This window comes from Loxodonta africana, chromosome 3 (genome assembly GCF_030014295.1).
Source record: "Loxodonta africana isolate mLoxAfr1 chromosome 3, mLoxAfr1.hap2, whole genome shotgun sequence".
Lineage (NCBI taxonomy): Eukaryota > Metazoa > Chordata > Mammalia > Proboscidea > Elephantidae > Loxodonta > Loxodonta africana.
Genome location: NC_087344.1, coordinates 2,370,250 through 2,391,248, shown reverse-complemented (window position 1 = coordinate 2,391,248; position 20,999 = coordinate 2,370,250). Strand labels below are relative to the sequence as shown.

At 44.0% G+C, this 20,999-nt stretch overlaps 2 protein-coding genes across 13 annotated transcripts in view; both read right to left on the bottom strand.

Moving 5' to 3' along the window:
- Positions 1-1,691: 1,691 nt before the first annotated feature.
- LOC135230892 (lysosomal alpha-mannosidase-like) lies at positions 1,692-4,686 on the bottom strand. Its single transcript, XM_064283162.1, has 5 exons — positions 4,630-4,686; positions 3,722-3,793; positions 3,031-3,199; positions 2,641-2,789; positions 1,692-2,128 (listed from the first exon to the last, which is right to left on the bottom strand). The coding sequence occupies exons 1-5, from the start codon at positions 4,684-4,686 to the stop codon at positions 1,946-1,948; spliced, it is 630 nt and encodes a 209-aa protein (XP_064139232.1). The 3' UTR covers positions 1,692-1,945.
- A 6,700-nt stretch (positions 4,687-11,386) lies between these two features.
- LOC100661394 (zinc finger protein 883-like) overlaps positions 11,387-20,999 on the bottom strand; it is a 139,806-nt gene continuing 130,193 nt past the window's right edge. For 10 of the 12 annotated variants that reach the window (XM_010601449.3, XM_064280166.1, XM_064280168.1 and 7 more), the window contains 3 exons: positions 17,312-17,438; positions 15,991-16,141; positions 11,387-14,856 (listed from right to left, as the gene is read on the bottom strand). In XM_010601449.3, coding sequence (XP_010599751.1) covers positions 12,903-14,856; positions 15,991-16,141; positions 17,312-17,438 — 2,232 coding nt within the window. In that variant the 3' untranslated portion in view covers positions 11,387-12,902. Of the gene's footprint in view, positions 14,857-15,990; positions 16,142-17,199; positions 17,273-17,311; positions 17,439-20,999 lie in introns of those variants that run through there. The other 2 variants (XM_023541245.1, XM_064280169.1) reach the window with 2 other exon arrangements.

Genomic DNA, 20,999 nt, shown 5'->3' with positions numbered 1-20,999 from the left:
AAGTCCAAGCTGCTCTGAAGGCACTGGTGAAAAACAAGGCTCCAGGAATTGATGGAATATCAATTGAGATGTTTCAACACACAGATGCAGCGCTGGCGGTGCTCACTCGTCTAGGCCAGGATATTTAGAAGACAACTACCTGGCCAAACGACTGGAAGAGATCCATATTTATGCCTATTCCCAAGAAGGGTGATCCAACCAAATGTGGAAATTACCGAACAATATCATTAATATCACATGTAAGTAAAATTTTGCTGAAGATTATTCAAAAACGGCTGCAGCAGTATACTAACAGGGAACTGCCAGAAATTCAGGCTGGTTTCAGAAGAGGACGTGGAAGCAGGGATATCATTGCTGATGTCAGATGGATCCTGGCTGTAAGCAGAGAATACCAGAAGGATGTTTACCTGTGTTTTATTGACTATGCAAAGGCATTCGAACATGTGGATCATAACAAACTATGGATAACACTGCGAAGAATGGGAATTCCAGAACACTTAATTGTGCTCATGAGGAACCTGTACACAGGTCAAGAGGCAGTTGTTCGGACAGAACAAGGGGATATTGTGTGGTTTAACATCAGGAAATGTGTGCGTCATGGTTGTATCCTTTCACCATACCTATTCGACCTGTATGCTGAGCAAATAATCCAAAAAGCTCGACTATATTAAGAAGAATGTGCCATCAGAATTGGAGGAAGACACATTAACGACCTGTGTTACCGAGATGACAAAACTTTGCTTGCTGAAACTGAAGAACTTACTGATGAAGATCAAAGACCACAGCCTTCAGTACGGTTTACACCTCAACATAAAGAAAATAAAAATCCTCACAACTGGACCGATAAGCAATGTCATAATAATCAGAGGAAAGATTGAAGTTGTCAAGGATTTCATTTTACTTGGATCCACAATCAACACCCATGGAAGCAGCAAGTCAAGGAACAAAAAGACGCGTTGCAGGGGGTAAATCTGATACAAAGGATATCTTAAAATGTTGAAAAGCAAAGACGTCAATTTGAAGATGAAGGTGCACCTGACCCAAGCCATGGTATTTTTAATTGAATCATATGCATACAAACCTGGACAGTTGATAAGGAAGATCGAAGAACTGATGGCTTTGAATTGTGGTATTGGTGAAAAATATTGAATATGCCATGGCCTGCCAAAAGAATGAACAAATCCGTCTTGGAAGAAATACAGCCAAAATGCTCCTTAGAATCAATGATGGTGAGACTGTCTTACATAGTTTGGACTTGTCAGGAGGGATCAGTCCCTGGAGAAGGACATCACACTTGGTAAAGTATAGGGTCAGTGGAAAAGAGGAAGACCCTCGATGAGATGGATTGACACAATGACTGCAACACTGGGCTCAAGCATAACAATAATTCTGAGGATGGCACAGGACTGGGCATGTTTCGGTGGTACACAGGGTCGCTATGAGTCGGAACCGACTGGACGGCATCTCACAACAACACAGATGTCCACATTTCCAGAACCTGTGAATATGCTAGCTTACATGGCAAAATGGAAGTAGTTACAGATGGAACTAAGGTTGCTAGTCAGTTGACTTTAAAATAGGGAGAGTATCCTGGATTATCCAGGTGGGCCCAATGAAATCACAGGGCTCTTTAAACATGGAAGAGGAAGACAGAAGAGGTGAAAGGACATGAGAGAAGATGTAGTGTCAGAGAGATGCTGTGTTGGTGGCTTTGGAGACGGAGAAAGGGGCCACCCATCAAGGAATGCAGGCAGCCTTTAGCAGCTGGTGAGGCAAAGAAACAAATTCTCTCCTGGAGCCTCCAGAAAGAAAGGCAACCCTGTTGACACCTCAGTTTCAGGCTAGTGAGACCCATGTTGGACTCCTCACCTATAGAGCTGTAAGACAATAAATTTCTGTAGTTCTAGGTCATTAAGTCTGTGGATACCTGTTACAGAACCAATAATTATGGCTCAAGGCACAGGGATACAAGCACACATGTGCACACAGCACCACAGGTGGGCACACTGACCTGGGTGTTGACAAGTTGGATGAGCTTGCCAAGGTTCTTGAACCACATGTTGGCGTTCTCTTGTTGGAAGTCCGAGCCCATGGTCATCACGGTATGGTTGGTGTGGTAGTGCTGGCCCTGCAGCTGGGATAGGGGAATCCTCAGGCCAGGGTGTCCTGGGCCACCCTTGTGGACAGCTGTTTCCTGGGAATACATGTGATCAAGAATGGATAATAGCAGAAACAGTGTGGAGAGGGGTGGGGAGTATATGGAAACGCTGTACTTTCTGTACTATTTTTCTGTAACCCTAAAACTGCTCTAAAAAATAAAGGCTATTAAAAAAAAAAGTGGACGGTGGCTCATGGGAGCATAGGGACACACACATAAAAATAGACAATAGTTGTTCATGAGTTCCCTTGGGCCAACCACTCATGCCAGGCTGTCTCGTGGTCATGGGAAGTTGTACAGTGGGGAAGGGGTCTGCATGCTCTGATCAGGAAGGCACCCAAATCCAGGAGGAGGCCATGGCGATGGTGGAAGGAATATCACCTTCCTCACAGGGTTTTGAGGAGGTATTAGGAAATGGCTGGGCCATGGGAAAGGCCCTGAATTATTGACACAGTCCTGTAGGCTCGGGTCACTGGGGTTACCCGAGCAGCAGCCAAATGCAGGAAGTGATTGACCAGCTCCTTGGCATTGCACTCGGGGCTGTGGGGGTCATCCACCATGGGCTTGTCGTCACACAGCGAGTCCCAGCACAGATTCCCTGGTGGGCTGTATGGGTTCAGGAGCACAGCTGCTGGGCCAGGGTCAGGGGGTGGCCCAGCACCCTAGACCTGCCCTAGGGTCAAAGCCCGCCATCCCCCACCCAGAGCAGGCTACAGAATTTGGGAGCCCTAGTGCAAAATGAAAATCTGGCCCTTATTCATAAACTATTGAGAATTTCAAGACAGTGACAGCGAAGCATTAAATCAAGAGGAAGGCCCTCTGAGCCCGGGGACTGCAAAGGTCACCCACCCATGAGGTCAGCCTCCACCTGCTCACCAGTGAAGAAGTCAAGTCAGCAGCTGGGGGCTTCAGGCTGGCGCTGGCCCACCACACCTGCTCCTTCTCCGGCATCTCCGGAACCTTCTTATCTCGATAATCCAGGCACCTGTAGAAGAAGCCACTGAAGCCCATCTGGGAGGTCAGAGCACAGGAGAGGGCAGTCTGAATCAGTGGCCACCTCTCTTACCACAAGCGAGCCCACACCCAGCTTGGGAAGAGTGGGTCAGAGCAGAGGTAGGCAGCAAATCTGCAACTAGGGAGACCCCCAGCACATTTCCAAGGTTGGGGACAAGTCAGAGCCGCTGTAAGAGATCAGGGCGGGGGCAGGAACCCACGGCCACCTTCCCCAAGGGAAGGGGAGCTGGGTCATAGCAGACACAGGCGGCGAGGCCTAATTCAGGGGACCTCCCTTTTCTGCAGCCTGAAGAGGGATAGGTCAGAGCCCAGAAAGGGGGCGGAGTCAGGGCACAGGTAATGAAACTGGTTTAAAAGCAGGTCAGGCCTGTGCCTGCCACCAAGCTTGGGGAGAAGTCAGGATCATAGCAAGCGAGGGGTAGCTGGAACCCAACAATGGGCAGGTCAGAGGAGGGGGTGGTGCCACCTGGAGCCCCGTCACCTTGGGGCTGGGTAGTAGCAAGGCTTGCGCCAGAGCAGGAAAGGACCGTGATTCACAGCTCAGCCAACGGCCAGGGCCTCAAGCGGCTGGGGCAGGGCCTGTTCAGTGTGGGATCCGTCAAAGTGTGGGTTCGAGGAGCCCTGGGAAGGATCAGAGGGAGTGAGGGGCAGATCTGAGAGGCCTGGAGTAGCACCTGTACCAACAGTGAGGTCTGCTGGTGGAAGGGGTTAGGGCATCAATCGATGGCAAACGTAGTGGGTGGCTGCCTCCTTGTTCATCGCCTAGCCGCCGAGGGCACACTCCAGGTGCCCTAAGTCAGGAGGGGCATGGTGAGGGTGGGCGAGCTGGGGAAGAAAGGACTTGCCTGCATGCCTGAGCCTAAGGATAAGAGGGGTCACTCCCAGTAGCTGGATTTGCATGGCAGGCTTCCCAGGTGATCCACTGGAGATGGGGCTTTGCAGGATCCATAGGAGTTCACCAAATAAAGGGAGATTTCAGACAGGTGGAATCACATGCATGTACAGCTTGCACATGGCATGATATAATCTCAGGAGCTAGGGTGGCAGAAACGGAAGCTGGGCTGGGCTTCCTCTTTTCACTTCTGAGGGCGGGCTTACTCTGGCACACCAGGTCCCACACGACCTCTTGCGTTGCCTTTGTCTGCTGCTGCTACCATTGGGTGAAGGCAATCTCCACACAGAAGTGGCAGGTGAGCTCAGGCAGCAGGGCGGAGACTCCTAGACCAGGATGCACTCACAGCTCCGTGCTGGTATCATCACGGACTATGGGCATGGGGATCAGGTGGTCAGGGCCAGAAGGGCCAAGAAGGACATTTCTGGACACAGGAGAACAAGCTGGGCATTGCCCCACCCCAATGTCCAGGGCCCAAAGGGTGTCTGAGAGGCTCAGAGGGGCTTTGGGAGTCCCAGGGACCAGTCCCCGTTCTGCACTCACTGCTGTAAAAATACTAGTCCACTGTCTTGAGCCAGCCCACGTCATCATGTGTGTGGGCCACCTGGTGCAGGTTGAGCATGTCCGGCTATACCTTGGGGCATGTCTGCACAGGGACCCCAAACACACACACCATGTCAGTAAGCCTGGGGTAAAGAGGCTTGATGGGGGGTGGGGTGGGGCACAAGATAAGCCTTGAGGTAGCAGGCAAGTGACCCTGAGGTGGAGAGTCTGTGACCTGACCCTGACTGTGTGCAGAGGAGGCCAGGCCCCTTCCAGGGAGGACACACACATAGTTGTCTCCCAGATACAACTCTCACTTCATACAACCCCAGAGTAGCTCTCACTCACACCCTGGGAAAATAGTATTATTAGTTAAAAACAACACAACCAGTTACCACAGAGTGGATTCTCACTGCAAGAACAGAACTGCTCACCAGAGAGTAGAACTGCACTCTACATCGCCAGGCTTTTCTTCTGTGAGTAGACTCAAACCTTCAACCTTTCTGTTAGCAGCTGAGTCCTTAACCATTTACTCCACCCAGGGACTCCACAAGCCCTGATGGAGTAGTGGTTAAGCAATGAGCTGCTAACCAAAAGGTCCACAGTTCAAATCCACCAGCCACTCATTGGAAATCCTATGGGATAGTTTTACTCTGTCCTATAGGGTCGCTATGAGTTGGCATTGACTTGACCAGAGTAGGTTTGGTTTGGGTTTAATGTTTATTTGCAAATGCCAGACAGCAACCTGGAAGTGATTGCAATATTATCCCCAGTTTCCATATGAAGAAACTGAGACTCAGGGAGGTGATGTGACTTGCCCGCAATCAAGCAGCCAGGAAGAGGAGGAGAGGGGAAGAGACACAGGAACTCCATGCATACCGTCTTCAGGGTCCCAGTTCTCAACCACTCCCTGCTCCCCGCAACTGCTAACACTTTCACACAAAGTTGTTGTTAGGTGCCGTCAAGTCAGTTCCAACTCATAGTGACCCTATGTACATCAGAACAAAACACTGCCCTGTTCTGCACCATCCCCACAATCGTTGTTATGCTTAAGCCCATTGCTGCAGCCACTGTGTCAATCCATCTCATTGAGGGTCTTAATCTTTTTCGCTGACCCTCTACCAAGCATCTTCAGGGACTGATCCCTCCTGATAACATGTCCAAAATAAGTGAGACGTAGTCTCACCATCCTTGGCTTTAAAGGAGCATTCTGGTTGTGCTTCTTCCAAGACAGATTTGTTTGTCCTTTTGGCAGTCCATGGTATATTCAATATTCTTTGCCAACGTCACAATTCAAAGGCATCAATTCTTCTTCGGTCTTCCTTATTCATCATCCAGCTTTCTCATGCATATGAGGCAACTGAAAACACCATGGCTTGGGTCAGGCACACCTTAGTCTTCAAGGTGACATCTTTGCTTTCCAAAACTTTAAAGAGGTCTTTTGCAGCAGATTTGCCCAATGCAACGCATCTTTTGATATCCTGACTGCTGCTTCCATGGGTGTTGACTGTGGATCCAAGTAAAATGAAATCCTTGACAACTTCAATCTTTTCTGTTTATCATGATGTTGCTCATTGGTCCAGTTGTGAGGATTTTTGTTTTCTTTATGTTTAGGTGTAATCCATACTGAAGGCTGTGGTCTTTGACCTTCATCAGTAAATGCTTCAAGTCCTCTTCACTTTCAGCAAGCAATGCATACTGCAGGTTAATGAGTCTTCCTCCAATCCTGATGCCCCGTTCTGCTTCATATAGTTCAGCTTCTCAGATTATTTCGCTCAGCATACAGATTAAGTATGGTGAAAGGATACAACCCTGATGCATACCTTTCATGACTTGAAACCATGCAGTATCCCCTTGCTCTATTCGAAAGACTACCTCTTGATCCATGTACAGGTTCCTCATGAGCACAATTAAGTGTTCTGGAATTCCCATTCTTCACAGTGTTATCCATAATTTGTTATGATTTCACACAGCCTGTGCATAGTCAACAAAACACAGGTAAACATCTTTCTGATATTCTCTGCTTTCAGCAGGATCCATCTGATACCAGCAATGATATCCCTGGTTCCATGTCCTCTTCTAAATCCTGCTAGAATTTCTTGCAGTTCTCTGTCGATATACTGCTGTGGCTGTTTTTGAATGATTTTCAAGAAAATTATACTTGTGTGATATTAATGATATTGTTCACTAATTTCTGCATTCGGTCGGATCACCTTTCTTTGGAACAGGCATAAATATGGATCTCTACTGCTCAATTAGAATGGGAATTCCCGAACACTTAATTGTGCTCATGAGGAATGTGTACATAGATCAACAGGCAGTTGTTCGGACAGAGCAAAGGGATATTGAGTGGTATAAAGTCCGGAAAGGTGTGTGTCAGGGTTGCAGCCTGTCACCATACCGATTCAAGCCATATGCTGAGCAAGTAATCCGAGAATCTTGACTATATGAAGAATGGGGCATAAGGATTGGAGGAAGACTCATTAACAACCTGCACTATGCAGATGATATCACCTTGCTTGCTGAAAGTGAAGAGGACTTGAAGCACTTACTGATGAAGAGCAAAGACCACAGCATTCAGTATGGATTACACCTCAACATAAAGAAAACAAAAACCCTCACAACTGGACCCATAAGCAACATCACGATAAATGGAGAGAAGATTGAAGTTGTCAAGGATTTCATTTGACTTGGATCCACAATCAACACCCACGGAAGCAGCAGTCAAGAAATCAAAAGATGCATTGCATTGGGCAAATCTGCTGCAAAGGACCTCTCTAAAGTGTTGAAAAGCAAAGGTGTCACCTTGAAGGTTAAGGTGCACCTGACCCAAGCCATGGTATTTTCAATCGCATCATATGTATGTGAAAGCTGGACAACGAATAAAGAAGACCAAAGAAGAACAGGCATCTTTGAATTGTGGTGTTGGCGAAGAACAGTAAATACACCATGGGCTGCCAAAAGAACGAATAAATCTGCCTTGAAAGAAGTGCAATCAGAATGCTCTTTAGAAGCAAGGATGACGAGAGTGCATCTTACATACCTTGGACATGTTGGCAGGAGGGATCAGCCCCTGGAGAAGGACACCATGCTTGGTAAAGTACAGGTCAGCAGAAAAGAGGAAGACCCTTAACGAGATGGACTGACACAGTGGCTGCTATAATGGGCTCAAGTATAACGATTTTAAGGATTGCGCAGGACCGGTCAGTGTTTTGTTCTGTGGTACATAGGCTTGCTATGAGTCAGAACCAACTCGACGGCACCTAACAACACTGGCTGACTGGCCAGGCAGGTGTCTTCCAAATTTCTTGGCATAAACAAGTGAGCACTTCTAGGCTGCATCCATTTGTTGAAACATCTCAATTGGTATTCCATCAGCCTTGTTTTTTTGCCAATGCCTTCAGTGCAGCTTGGACTTCTTCCTTCAGTACCATTGGTTTCTGATCATATGCTACCTCATGAAATGGTTGAATGCCGACCTATTCTTTTGGTAGAGTGACTGCATTCCTCTCATCTTCTTTTGATGCTTTCTACGTTGTTTAATATTTTCTCCGTAGAATCCTTCAATATTGCAACTCGAGGCTTGAATTTTTTTTCTTCAGTTCTTTCTGCTTGAGAAATGCTGAGCGTGTTCTTCTCTTTTGGTTTTCTATCTCCAGGTCTTTGCACATGTCATTATAATACTTTACTTTGTCTTCTCGAGCTGCCCTTTGAAATCTATTTGGCTCTTTTACTTCATCATTTCTTCCTTTCGCTTTAGCTACTCGACGTTCAAGAGAAAGTTTCAGGGTGTCTTCTGACATCCATTTTAGTCTTTTCTTTCTTTCCTGTCTTTTTAATGACTTTTTGCTTAAGTCATATATGATGTCCTTATTGTCATTCCACAACTTGTCTGGTCTTTAGTCACTAGTGTTCAATGTGTCAAATCTATTCTTGAGATAAATTCAGGTGGGATATACTCAAGGTCATACCTTCGCTCTCGTGGACTTGTTCTAATTTTCTTCTGTTTCAGCTTGAACTTGCATACGAGCAATTGACGGCCTGTTCTTCAGTCGGCCCCTGGCCTTGTCCTGACTGATGATATTGAGCTTTTCCATTGGCTCTTTTCACAGATGTGTTTGATTTTATTCCTACGTATCCCATCTGGCAAGGTCCACGTATATAGTCACCACTTATGTTTTTCAAAAAAGGTATTTGCAACAAAGAAGTCATTGGTCTTGCAAAATCCTATCATGCCATCTCCAGCATCATTTCTATCACCAAGGTCATATTTTCCAACTACCAATCCTTCTTCTGTTTCCAACTTTTGAATTCCAATCACTAGTAATTTTCAGTACATTGTGATTGCATGTTTGATCAATTTCAGACCGTAGAAGCTGGTAAAATCTTCAATTTCTTTGTCTTCGGCCTTAGTCGTTGGTGTGTATATTTGAATAAGTCATATTAACTGGTCTTTCTTGTAGGCTCATGAATCTTATCCTACCACTGACAGCACTGCACTTCGGGACAGATCTTTAAATGTTCTTTTTAAAGATGAATGTGATGTTATTCCTCTTCGTCATTCCCGGCATAGCAGACCATAGGATTTTCTGATTCAAAATGGCCAATACCAGTAAATTTCAGCTTGCTGATGCCTAGGATATCGATGTTTATGTGTTCCATTTCATTTCTGACAATTTCCAACCTTCCTAGATTTATACTTCACATATTCCAGGTTCCAACTATTAATGGATGTTTGCAGCTGCTTCTTCACATTTTGAGATTCCAGAATCACAGCAACATGCAACCCCCCACAGTATGACAAACTGATAGACGTGAGGGGGCCTTTGTTATTAGAAAGGAACGAATACCTCTACTTGAAGTGGGGGCTGCAGGAGGGCAGAGATTCACAGTCCCTCCATACCCTACTTGCTGCCCTTCTCAATGTGGCCATTTTGAGATAGTCACAGGCAGCAGCACCTTTATTCATGAATTACCAAAAAGCCCAGGGCAGGAACAAAACAGATGACTCAGACTGAGACAGGGCTGGAAGAAGTGACAAGGTGGGCAAAGCATTTACTGGGAGTAGGCAGACCTCAAAAAGCATAACAAAGGAGCGCAGTGTAGATTTGAGTCCCAGGAACCCCTGGGAAATACAGTCAGAGTAAAGTGGTGCAGACTGGCCTTAGGGATTTCACGGGCAGAGGGCAAGAAGGATGGATTGTGTACCCCAGGAGAAGGGCGCAGGGTAGATTTAACAGTGCATGTGTGAGCAGCAGCAGGAGAGCACCAGGAATAGGATCCAGGACAATTTAGCAGCCAAGGAAGCACTCAGCACCCCCCCCCCCCCACCTACTGTCACCTGAGAAGTGGCCCAAGGCCTTGCTGCTGGCCCGGGCCCCGTCCCAGGAACCACAGCACCACTGCCACAGATTTTTGTTAGATACACTTATCTTGTATCAAAACTCTTATCTATTTCCCCTTGAATGAATCTCCAGATAAGTCTTAGAAACAAAGTGCCATTAATGTTTTAAAAGGAAAAAGGTGTGTTTTTAAGATTAGAGAGATTTTATGTCCTTCAATTTTGACTCTTCTCTTAGAAATACGTTTTGTCTCTCCAATTACACAAAGTTGGGTAGATTTTTTTCACGTCTTACAAATTTATATACATAGATTGACAGCTTTGAATTGTGGTGTTGGTGAAGAAGAGTCAATACACCATGGACTGCCAAAGCAACAAACAAATCTGTCTTGGAAGAAGTACAACCAGAATGCTCCTTAGAAGCCAGGGTGGCAGGACTATGTGTCACACACTTCTGATATGTTATCAGGAGTGATCAGTCTCTGGAGAAGGACACATCATGCTTGGTAAAAGAGAGAGTCAGAGAAAAAGAAGACCCTCAACAAGATGGACTGACACGGTGGCTGCAACAATGGGCTCGAGTATAACAATGATTGTAAGGGTAGCACAGGACTGGACAGTGTTTTGTTCTGTTGTACATAGGGGCACTATGAGTCACAACTGACACCTAACACACACACACACACACATATATACATATTCATATTTATATATATAACCTATCTATTTGAAGGAGCTTTTGTGGTACAGTAGTTCAGAGCTCGAGTGCTAACAAAAAAGTTGCCAGTTCAAACCCATCAGCCACCCGCAGAAGAATGATGTTGTAGTAGGCTTCCATAAGGATTACAGCCTTGTAAACCATATGGGGCAGTTCTACTCTGCCCTATAGGGTCACTATGAGTTGGAATCAACTGGGAAATCACACATCATCCATTCATCCCTCCATCCATCCCTCCGCCCACCCACCCACCCATCCATCCATCCATCCATTGAAAGCTGGACAATGAATAAGGAAGATCGAAGAATTGATTCCTCTGAATTGTGGTGTTGGCAAAGCGTATTGAATACGCCATGGATTGCTAGAAGAACAAACAAGTCTGTCTTGGAAGATGTACGGCCACAGTGCTCCTTGGAAGCGACGACAGTGAGACTTCATCTGACGTACTTTGTACATGATATCAGGAAAGACCAATTCCTGGAGAAGGACATGATACTTGGTATGATAGAGGGTCGGCAAAAAAGAGGAAGACCCCTGACCAGTTTCAAACTACCTCCCTAAGAGAAACTTCCTAACTATAAAGGGTAAAATGGTTAACTTTACGATAGGAAAGAATGGAGTGAAATGCAATACATATGGAAAAAAAACAAAACACTCAAACTAAATACAAGGTCAGTGTATTTTATTGTATGCAAAATAATGTCAATAAAACATGAAAAATATATAACCACATTTGCTCAAGTTTATTCCCTGCAGTCTTGTTTGTAACAGCCAAAAACTTTAAGAAAGGTAAAATTTAACTTGCATTGAGAATGTAACAAACACTATGTGACAGCCCCACAGTTACGATGAAACTGTCATTTCTCCCAAAGGCACGAAGTGGCTCTTATGATTTCTTCTTTGAATTAGTATTGCTTTCTTACTCACTGAGCAACTGTTATTTAATTCCTGACTTTAAGTAACTTGATGTTTGAAAGCAGTAAGAATGAAACATCCCACTTTTGACATAGCATAACCTCTGCACTGAGTTCTTTTATGTGTAGTGAAGTGTGAAGAATGGCTACATTCATAAGGCCTCTTTCCAATGTCAGTACTTACGTGTGCCATGAGGGCTGCGGAATCATGAAAGGCCTTCCCAGATTGCTTACATTCATAAGGCATCTCTCTAAATTTTTATATGTGAAGTGAGTTACGAGGAACAACTAAAGGCTTTCTCACATTTCTTACATTCATAAGGCTTCTCTCCACCATGACTTCTTATGTGTGAAATGAGAGATGAGGCCTCACTAAAGGCTCTCGCACGTTGATTACATTTATATTCGACTCGATGGCAGTGGGTTTTGGTTTTGGTTAACTCCATTTTGAGTTCTTATATGCTGAGTGTTTTAGGTTTAGAGAAGTTACACCAGTGAAGCATACATATAAAGAAGGAGAGGAGGGCGGGTAGGGGGAGTGGGAGGGGACGGCGAGGTGAAGAGAGACGTATTTCTGTTAAGGAAATGGCTCACATGGTTCTAAACCACAAACCTAAACGTGGTTCTAGAAGGTGGCAAGTGCCAAGTCTGTAGGTCAGGTGTCAACCTGGAGGCTTCTCCCGACTCGTGTAGCTGCAAGGGCTGATGAACCCAAGATGTGCAGGTCAGAGAGCAGGCTGCTGCTACCTTACAGGCTGTGGAGGCTGTCAAATCCCAGATTGGCAGGTTAGACGGTAGGCTGCTGACTCAAGTCCGAAGAACTGGAGATAAGATGATGACTACCCAAAGGCAGGACCCAGAGCTGAGCAAAAGTCAGCTAACTTTGCCAGAAAGTCCATATATATCGGATACAGGTCGTACCCCCAAGAAAATGCCCTTTCAACTGTTTGGTTGCTCATAGCAGATCTCATCATGGAGATTACATCAGATCTCATTATGCAGCTGCAGCTGATTAAATCATTACATAACTGCCAACCACATCATAACTGCCAAACCACTGAGAATCACGGCCCTGCCAAATTGACACACAACCTTAACTATCACCTTGAGTAAGGGATGAGACTTGACTAAATGGCTTCCCACATTTGTTACATTCATAAAGCCTCTCTCCACTGTGAGTTCTTATATATTCAGTGAGGGATGAGACATGACTAAAGGCTTCCCCACATTCTTTACATTCATATAGTCCCTCCCCACTGTGAGTTCTTATATGCTTAGTGAGGGATGACAAATAACTAAAATCTTTATGATATTCCTTACATTCATAATGCCTCTGCACTATGAGTTCTTATGTGTGCAGTGAGGGCTGAAGAATCACAAAAGGCTTTCCCACATTGCTTACATTCATAAGGCCTCTCTCCACGGTGAGTCCTTAAATGTGTAGTCAGGGCTGATGACTGACTAAAGGCTTTCCCACACTGCTTACATTCATAAGGCCTCTCTCCACTGTGAATTCTTATATGATTAGTGAGGGATGAGGCATGACTAAAGGCTTTTCCACATTCTTTACATTCATAAGGCCTCTCTCCACTGTGAGTTCTTATATGAGTAGTGAGGGTTGAGGAATCACAAAAGGCCTTCCCACATTGCTTACATTCATAAGGCCTCTCACCACTGTGAGTTCTTATATGTGAAGTGAGGTGTGAGGAACGACTAAAGGCTTTCCCACATTTCTTACATTTATAAGGCTTTTCTCCACTGTGAGTTCTTATATGTGAAGTGAGGTGCGAGGAACAATTAAAGGCTTTTCCACATTCCTTACATTCATAAGGCTTCTCTCCACTGTGACTTCTTACATGTGAAGTGAGGGACGAGGCCTGACTAAAGGCTTTTCCACATTGCTTACATTCATAAGGCCTAATTCCACTGTGAATTCTTATATGTTTAGTGAGGGTCGAAGCCTCACTAAAGGCTTTCCCACATTCCTTACATTCATAAGGTCTAACCCCACTGTGAGTTCTAATATGTGTAGTGAGTGATGAGGCATGACTAAAGGCCTTCCCACATTCCTCACATTTATAAGGCTTTTCTCCACTGTGAGTTCTTAGATGTGAAGTGAGGGTTGAGGAACAATTAAAGGCTTTCCCACACTCCTTACATTCGTAAGGCTTTTCTCCACTGTGAGTTCTTATATGTTTAGTGAGGGGTGAGGAATGACTAAAGGCTTTCCCACATTCCTTACATTCATAAGGTCTCTCTCCACTGTGAGTTCTTATATGTGTAGTGAGGGCTGAAGAATGACTAAAGGCTTTCCCACACTGATTACATTCATAAGGCCTCTCTCCACTGTGAGTTCTGGTATGTTTAGTAAGGGCTGAAGAATGACTAAAGGCTTTCCCACATTGCTTACATTCATAAGGCCTCTCTCCACTGTGAGTTCTTATATGTGCAGTGAGGTTTGAGGAATGACTAAAGGCTTTCCCACATTCCTTACATTCATAAGGCTTCTCTCCGAGATGAGTTCTTACATGCGTAGTGAGGTTTGCAGAATGCCTAAAGACTTTCCCACACTGCTTACATTCATAAGGCCTAACTGCACTGTGAGTTCTTATATGGTTAGTGAGGGATGAGGCTTGACTAAAGGCTTTCCCACATTCCTTACATTCATAAGGCCTTTCTTCACTGTGAGTTCTTAAATACCGAGTGAGGGATGAGGCCTCACTAAAGGCTCTCCCACATTCCTTACATTCAAAAGGCATACGTCTATTATTAAATTTTTTATGTAAAATGAAGGATGAAGAATGACTATAAGTTTCGCAACGTTCTTTACATTCATGTTTGTGGCCTCTCAAATGTGTCCAAAAGGCTGAGCAACTACAGAAATCTTTCCCACATTCATTACATTCATAGGGCTTCTCACCAGTGAGTGATGTCACAGAATCCTTAAGCATTGATACACAAATGAAGTCCTTCTCACATACCTTACATTTATGGGGTTTCTTTCCATTAAGAGTTCTCATAGGAGTGGCTAGGTGAGAGAAACAACTGCAGGCTTCTCCACTTTCCTTACACCGACAGGCACTGCATCCAGTGTGAGATCTGGTAGGATGCTTGTGTGGTAACTGATCCATGAAGGCTTTTCCACACTCACAGCCTTCAAAAGGATTTACTTTTGGAGAATTTTTTTTTGGCTCAGTAAGATTTGGAATCTGACTGAAGGTTTTCCCACTCTGATTGCCTTCGTTACATTCACAGAGGTTCTCTACTGTATTAATTCTGTTAAAAATAGGCAACATATATTAGAAATAAATTTGTTACCATTTCACCATTACCAAACACAGAAAACATACATAGTTATTGCCCTGATTTGCCTCATGTTTCATAAGTCATCTAGCAAAAAGTCTACCATTACTGTCACTGTTTTTCTAAAATATGTGGCTTCCTGATAATTGCATCCAAGTGCAGTATGTCTCAAATAATCAATAATTAACCCACATTTATGAAAATGTTATATTGTGAAACTTTTCTGAGCATACAATTTTACAGCTAGATTTATATATATTGTTAGATGCTGTACAGTCAATTCCGACGCAACAGCACCTCCATGTAAAACAGAATGAAACTTTGCCTGGTCCTCTGCCATTCTCACAATCATTGCTTCTTATGAGCCCATTGTTGTAGCCACTGTCTCAATCAATCTCAAGGGTCTTCCTCTTTTTCGCTGACCCTCTACCAAGTGTTATGAATTACGTACCCCCAAAACATGTGTTGTAAATCGTAACCTCTATGTCTGTGGTTATAATTCCATTTGGGGATGGTTTGTCTTTGTTACATTAATAAGATAGGATTAGGGTGTATCCTGAGGCAATCTCTGTTGTGATATAAAACAGATTAAAAAAAGCAAGCAGAGATGTGGGGAAGACACATACAAGGCACAAGAACATTGCCCAGGAACAGAAGCTCAGAAGAGACTAGGACCTTCCTCTAGTGCTGACAAAGACAGCCTTCCCCTAGAACCAGCAAACTGAATTTGGACTTTTAGCCTCCTAAACTGTGAGAAAATAAATTTCTGTTTGTTAAAGTCACCCATGTATGGTATTTTTGTTATAAAACCAAAAACACCAAACCCACTGCTGTCGAAGTCAATTCCGACTCATAGCGACCCTATAGTGCAGAGTAAAACTGCCACATAGAGCTTCCATGGAGCACCTGGCGGATTTGAACTGCCAACCTCTTGGTTAGCAGCCATAGCACTTAACCACTACACCACCAGGGCTTCCATTTTTGTTACAGGAGCATTAAATAACTAAGACATCATGCATTTTACATATCTATATCTGTATACATATGTCATGACACCTTAGAATTTTCTCCTGAGGTGCTGTTTTCTCTTCTATGAACGATACTCACCTCACATGTCTCCTCTGGTTCTTATCGTGAGCTTCATTGCCATGCAATTCAGAGATTTCTCCTAACGTGGAGAACCAGGTGTCATTCTTCATAAATTGCACCGTTACATGTTCACTGGATAAGTTTTCTCCATCATTAAGGTTTTGGGAGACTGACCCCAATAATTCCAGTTGAGGTTCACAATAAGAAACAAAAAGGAAAGGAATTATTAGGGAGGAAAAAAGGCTGCTGTGAACAAAGAAACACTAAGCCACATTGCACTGTTTCAGCACTTTGGCAATGGTTAAAAAGTGATTTACTAGAAAATACATTCATGAAGATTGACAGTAATGGTGATATAAATAGGTATAATTACAAGAGCTAAGTAGAAAGATATTGGACACAATACATATGTAATACTAAAAAAGGAAAAGAGTCAGGATTGAAAGAGGAAAATACATGATTGCTAAAGTAAGAAAACTATGCACAGGTATCCGTGAAACTGTGTCCTTAACCCAAAAGAGGCTTTTTCTAGCTGACTCTTCTAATGTAATTCCCTCTCTGCAGAGCTGGTCCTTCAAAAAAGTCTTCCTGTGCTTCCTGACACAGTGGCCCTGGATGACTCCCATCTCCACTGTCCTTGCTTCTCTGGGAAAACAAATGGGTATAGCTGACAATGGGGTGCATGGAGAAATGCAGAACGTGAGGCAACACAGTACAGAGCAATGAACATTTCTTTGACACAAGCCAATACTAGGCTCTTCAGGGTCTCTGAAGATGGACCAAAAAACAAAAAAACCAAACCCGCTGCCATCGAGTTGATTCCAACTCATAGGAAACCCTGGTGGTGTAGTGGTTAAGTGCCACGGCTGCTAACAAAAAGGTCATCGGTTCAAATCCGCCAGGTGCTCCTTGGAAACTCTATGCGGCAGTTCTACTCTGCCCTATAGAGTCGCTATGAGATGATGAAGACGGACCAGGTGTGAGTTTATTTGCAGCAAAATAATCATGTCAAACTTGTAATAAGCACAGTAAAACTCTTTACAAGGTACCAAAACACAAATTTCTCAGTGCCCCAAAGTGACCCTGAAGCCAATGCTTACACTTACAACACTTAAAGAGCCTCAGGGCTTTTAGTCACAAGAGAAATAAAAACTCAATTTAATACAGAGAGCTCTGTGTTCACGGGGAGGCCAGGATATGTGAGCTCCATAGATCACGGGACTGTACCTGTTGTGTTTAACAATTTATTCTCATTCCTCAGGCCAAATACTGGAGCCAAGTAGATGAGTAAGGTATCTTTGTTCACTAAAGGAAAAAAAGAAAAAGATGCCATTCTTACCTACTGAGGCCAGGTTTCTGAAGTTTTCCGTCATCACATCTATGTAGAGTTTCCTCTGAGCAAGATCCAGCAAAGCCCACTCTTCCTGGCTAAAGACCACAGCCACATCCTCAATGACCACTGAGTCCTAAAACATTCCATACATTCTGGATCAGCAAGGGACCATGTACTCCAATGTGTACAAGAATGAAGGATGAGGCTGACAGAACTGGAGAATTCACAATTCATAGTGATTTGAAACAAGGTTCTGTGTTCTACCCAGGCGTACTCTACAGTATAGCCATCACCATAATCACTAGCTACATTCACTTCGTCACTGATTGTAACCTGTCCCACAGATTTAAATAATTTTTCCACAGTTTGACTGTGACCAATTGCAATCTTGTTTCTTTCTCTTTATGGTCTAGAACAGTTAGAAAACAGAGCAGAAATTAGAGTAATGTTGTAATTCAGATCATCGCTTCCTTGTGAAGAATTTCACCTCCTTCCATAAGACCGACCAGAACACGCAACAAAACATAAACTGCAGGGTGAGGTCAGGATGATGTATTAACAACTGGGAAACACTGCAGAATGCCAGGGTTTCCTTTTGCCCCTCAGAGCCATGGGAGGACCAAGGCTCTCACAAACAAACTGAGAACCCAGGCCCTGAGCTGGTCATATTTTCTTGAAGAATTCTAGGAGATCAGGAGGTGAAAGGTCCATTGCTGAAAAAAGAATATTCTTTTAAAGGATTATGAATTTTTACATGACACCTATATTCCAAAAAATTGGTTGTTCTGTCATCCTTTCTGTCCCTTTCATAGAGACAGACAAAAGTAATAAAAATTAAAAACAGCTCAAGTGAGAGACAAGAAACATGAGAATCCAGATTTCCCCACAATTGTCAAATTTCGAGACCTGATGCAACTATACTCCAATTATTAGTGGCTTCTCCCTTCAACAAACATAAACCCACACACCCTCACACAAACACAGTCTAATGTCCTAAGATGACAAAGAGCGCTACCTCTGCAGAAACAAGAATACCATGCCCTCGAGTTTGCTGACCAAAGAGAAGAGGTTACCATTCCCATTTTGTAATGACTGTACAACATGAGAAATGTAATCAATGTCACCAAGTTATACGTGGAAACATTGTTGAATTGGCAAATGTTTTGTTATACATGTAATTTTTACCATAAAAATTAATTTTGTAAGTAAGTTGAAGTGCAGACGATTTACCTGTTCAATTACTGTGAAGCCTAGGAAACAGACACACCAGTCATCTAGAGACTACAATCCAAAATTCCCCCACATTTGCAGCCCCTGGAAGGTAGCTTTATGGTAAGAAGGCTTCTTTTGTCAGGGAAGGGGTGAATTGAGTTATCTATGCCATCTCTGATGCCAAACAAACTTTGAGCTAGAGCCAAAATCCAAAGCTCTACACAGCAGTGGGCCAGGTTATATATTTTCAAGTTTTCAAAAATCCTAATGTTGACTGTACAATATAGTAATGATAAAAAGTTCCATGTATTGAGCAAACATGGTTTGTGAAAAGTTTTCCAAAAAGTTTTAAACACACTAGCTCATTTACATCTCATGACTTTCTTAAGTAGGTTATTTCAAACAGTTCATAGCTGAGTAAAGCAGGGCTTCAAAACAGTTCAGTCACAGCTGAGGAAGCAAAATTGGACCAGACCCTAATTTTTAAAATTTCAATGAACCAGACAGATAATTGAAATGGGAAAAATTACAGTCCAAGCCCTGGAATGGGAGACCGGAAGAGGCATAGCAAGCCCTTTCAGGAGCCTCACATGGGAGACTGGATTACTGGCAGGACTCTAGCAAGGGTCCCACATTAAGAGTGCCATGGTTGACTACCATCTTTGAGCATAGAACCGCTGCTTCCAGCTGCTCAAAATCCGATGGGCAAGATACTTGGTGCCAAGCAACACATATGTTGCCCTTTTTTCTAAGAGAGTTAAGTTTCTACCATGGCTTTGACCATAATTTTCCCTGTTCCCACTATCATTCTGGTTCACAAGAACTTTAAAAATTTGGGTATGTTCTGGTTTCACTTTCTGGGCCATGACTGAACTGGGCATGAACCGGTTTGAAGTCTTGGAAGTAAAGCTGTTGGGGTGCCGTCAAGTCAGTTCCGACTCATAGCGACCCTGTATACAACAGAATGAAGCACTGGTCCTGCGCCATCCTCACAATCGTTATGCTTGAGCCCATTGTGTCAGTCCATCTTGTTGAGGTCTTCCACTTTTTTGCTGACCCTCTACTTTACCAAGCCTGATGTCCTTCTCCGGGGACTTTTCCCTCCTGATAACACGTCCAAACTATGTGAGATACAGTCTTGTCATCCTTGCTTCTAAGGAGCATTCTGGTTCCACTTCTTCCAAGACAGATTTGTTCATTCTTTTGGCAGCCCATGGTATATTCGATATTCTTCATCAACACCACCATTCAAAGGTATCAATTCTTCTTTGGTCTTCCTTATTCACCGTCCAGCTTTCGCATGCACATGAGGTGACTGAAAATACCATGGCTTGGGGCAGGCCCACCTTAGTCTTCAAGGTGACATCTTTGCTTTTTAACACTTTAAAGAGGTCCCTTCCAGCAGATTTGCCCAATGCAATGCGTCTTCTGATTTCTTGACTGCTGCTTCCATGGATGTTGATTGCGGATCCAAGAAAAATGAAATCCTTGGCAACGTCAATCTTTTCTGTTTATCATGATGTTGCTCATTGGTCCAGTTGTGAGGATTTCTGTTAGATACAATCAATCATATGCAAAATGTTGCCCATTTGGAATGCTGCTAAGCCTGGTTCAGAATGCAGGTCAATTTGTCTTTGAAGCCTAAATTCCTGACAACTACATTTCTGTTGATATGCATACAGTTTTGCTGTTATTCTGGCTGATATTCTACAATTAACATCATACATGATCTAGAGTCCTGCTGGACATTAGGGAGAGGAGACAAATGAAACACTGTATTCAATTCACACAACCCAGAGCTATTTCTCCTGGCAAAGCCCTGTGTTTCAGACATGGCTTTTACTCTTCAGACTTAATTGTGGCTACCTTCATTTATTAAAATGGATTTAGGTAATACTGACACAGAGCCTACCATATGTTTGCAAAGCAGATACAGCAGTAAACAAAACAGAAATATGCAGATTAACATGTGTAACTCTCACTCCCGTGACTGGGTGGGACTGTGTGACAGGGTAATTGTGGTCTACCAAGAGAATTGGTCGGTTTTGCCTTAAAAAGAGAGCCAATTCTAGAGCAAAGAGGAGGGTTCTACCTCCACTCAGAGTAACAGCTAGGACCGGAGAGTGAGTCCTTTGGACCCGGGATCCTTGCACTGAGAAGCTCCTGGAGGCAGGAGAGACCCGACGGCAAAGACCCAGCAGCAGGAGGCAGTGTGATGGGCTTCCTGGCCCACAGAGAGAGAAAGGTGAGTGACTTTGGGTAGAGGGCTAGGACTAGGGAGAAGTGTGCCTGGGAGCACAGTTGGGAAGAGGCTGTCCTGATGGAAGGACTGTATCTTCAGTGTACCTGAGCCTGAATTGTAACTGTTACTTCTGTAATAAACCCATAATCGTGAGTATGGTCTTTGAGCTCTGTGTGGCCTCTGGAATGAATTATCGAACCCAGCAGAGAAGTAGAGAGTGCTGCGTGAGGGACGGTTGGT

Coding starts and splice junctions, on each gene's coding strand:
- LOC135230892 (XM_064283162.1), bottom strand. CDS start 4,686: ATGCTCAACCTGCACCAGGTGGCCCACACACATGATGACGTGGGCTGG. Junction 3,794..4,629: donor ACGTGGGCTGGCTCAAGACA/GTGGACTAGTAT, acceptor GATCCTTCCCAG/GGCTCCTCGAACCCACACTT. Junction 2,129..2,640: donor TGCATTTGGCTGCTGCTCGG/GTAACCCCAGTG, acceptor TCCCAGCTGCAG/GGCCAGCACTACCACACCAA.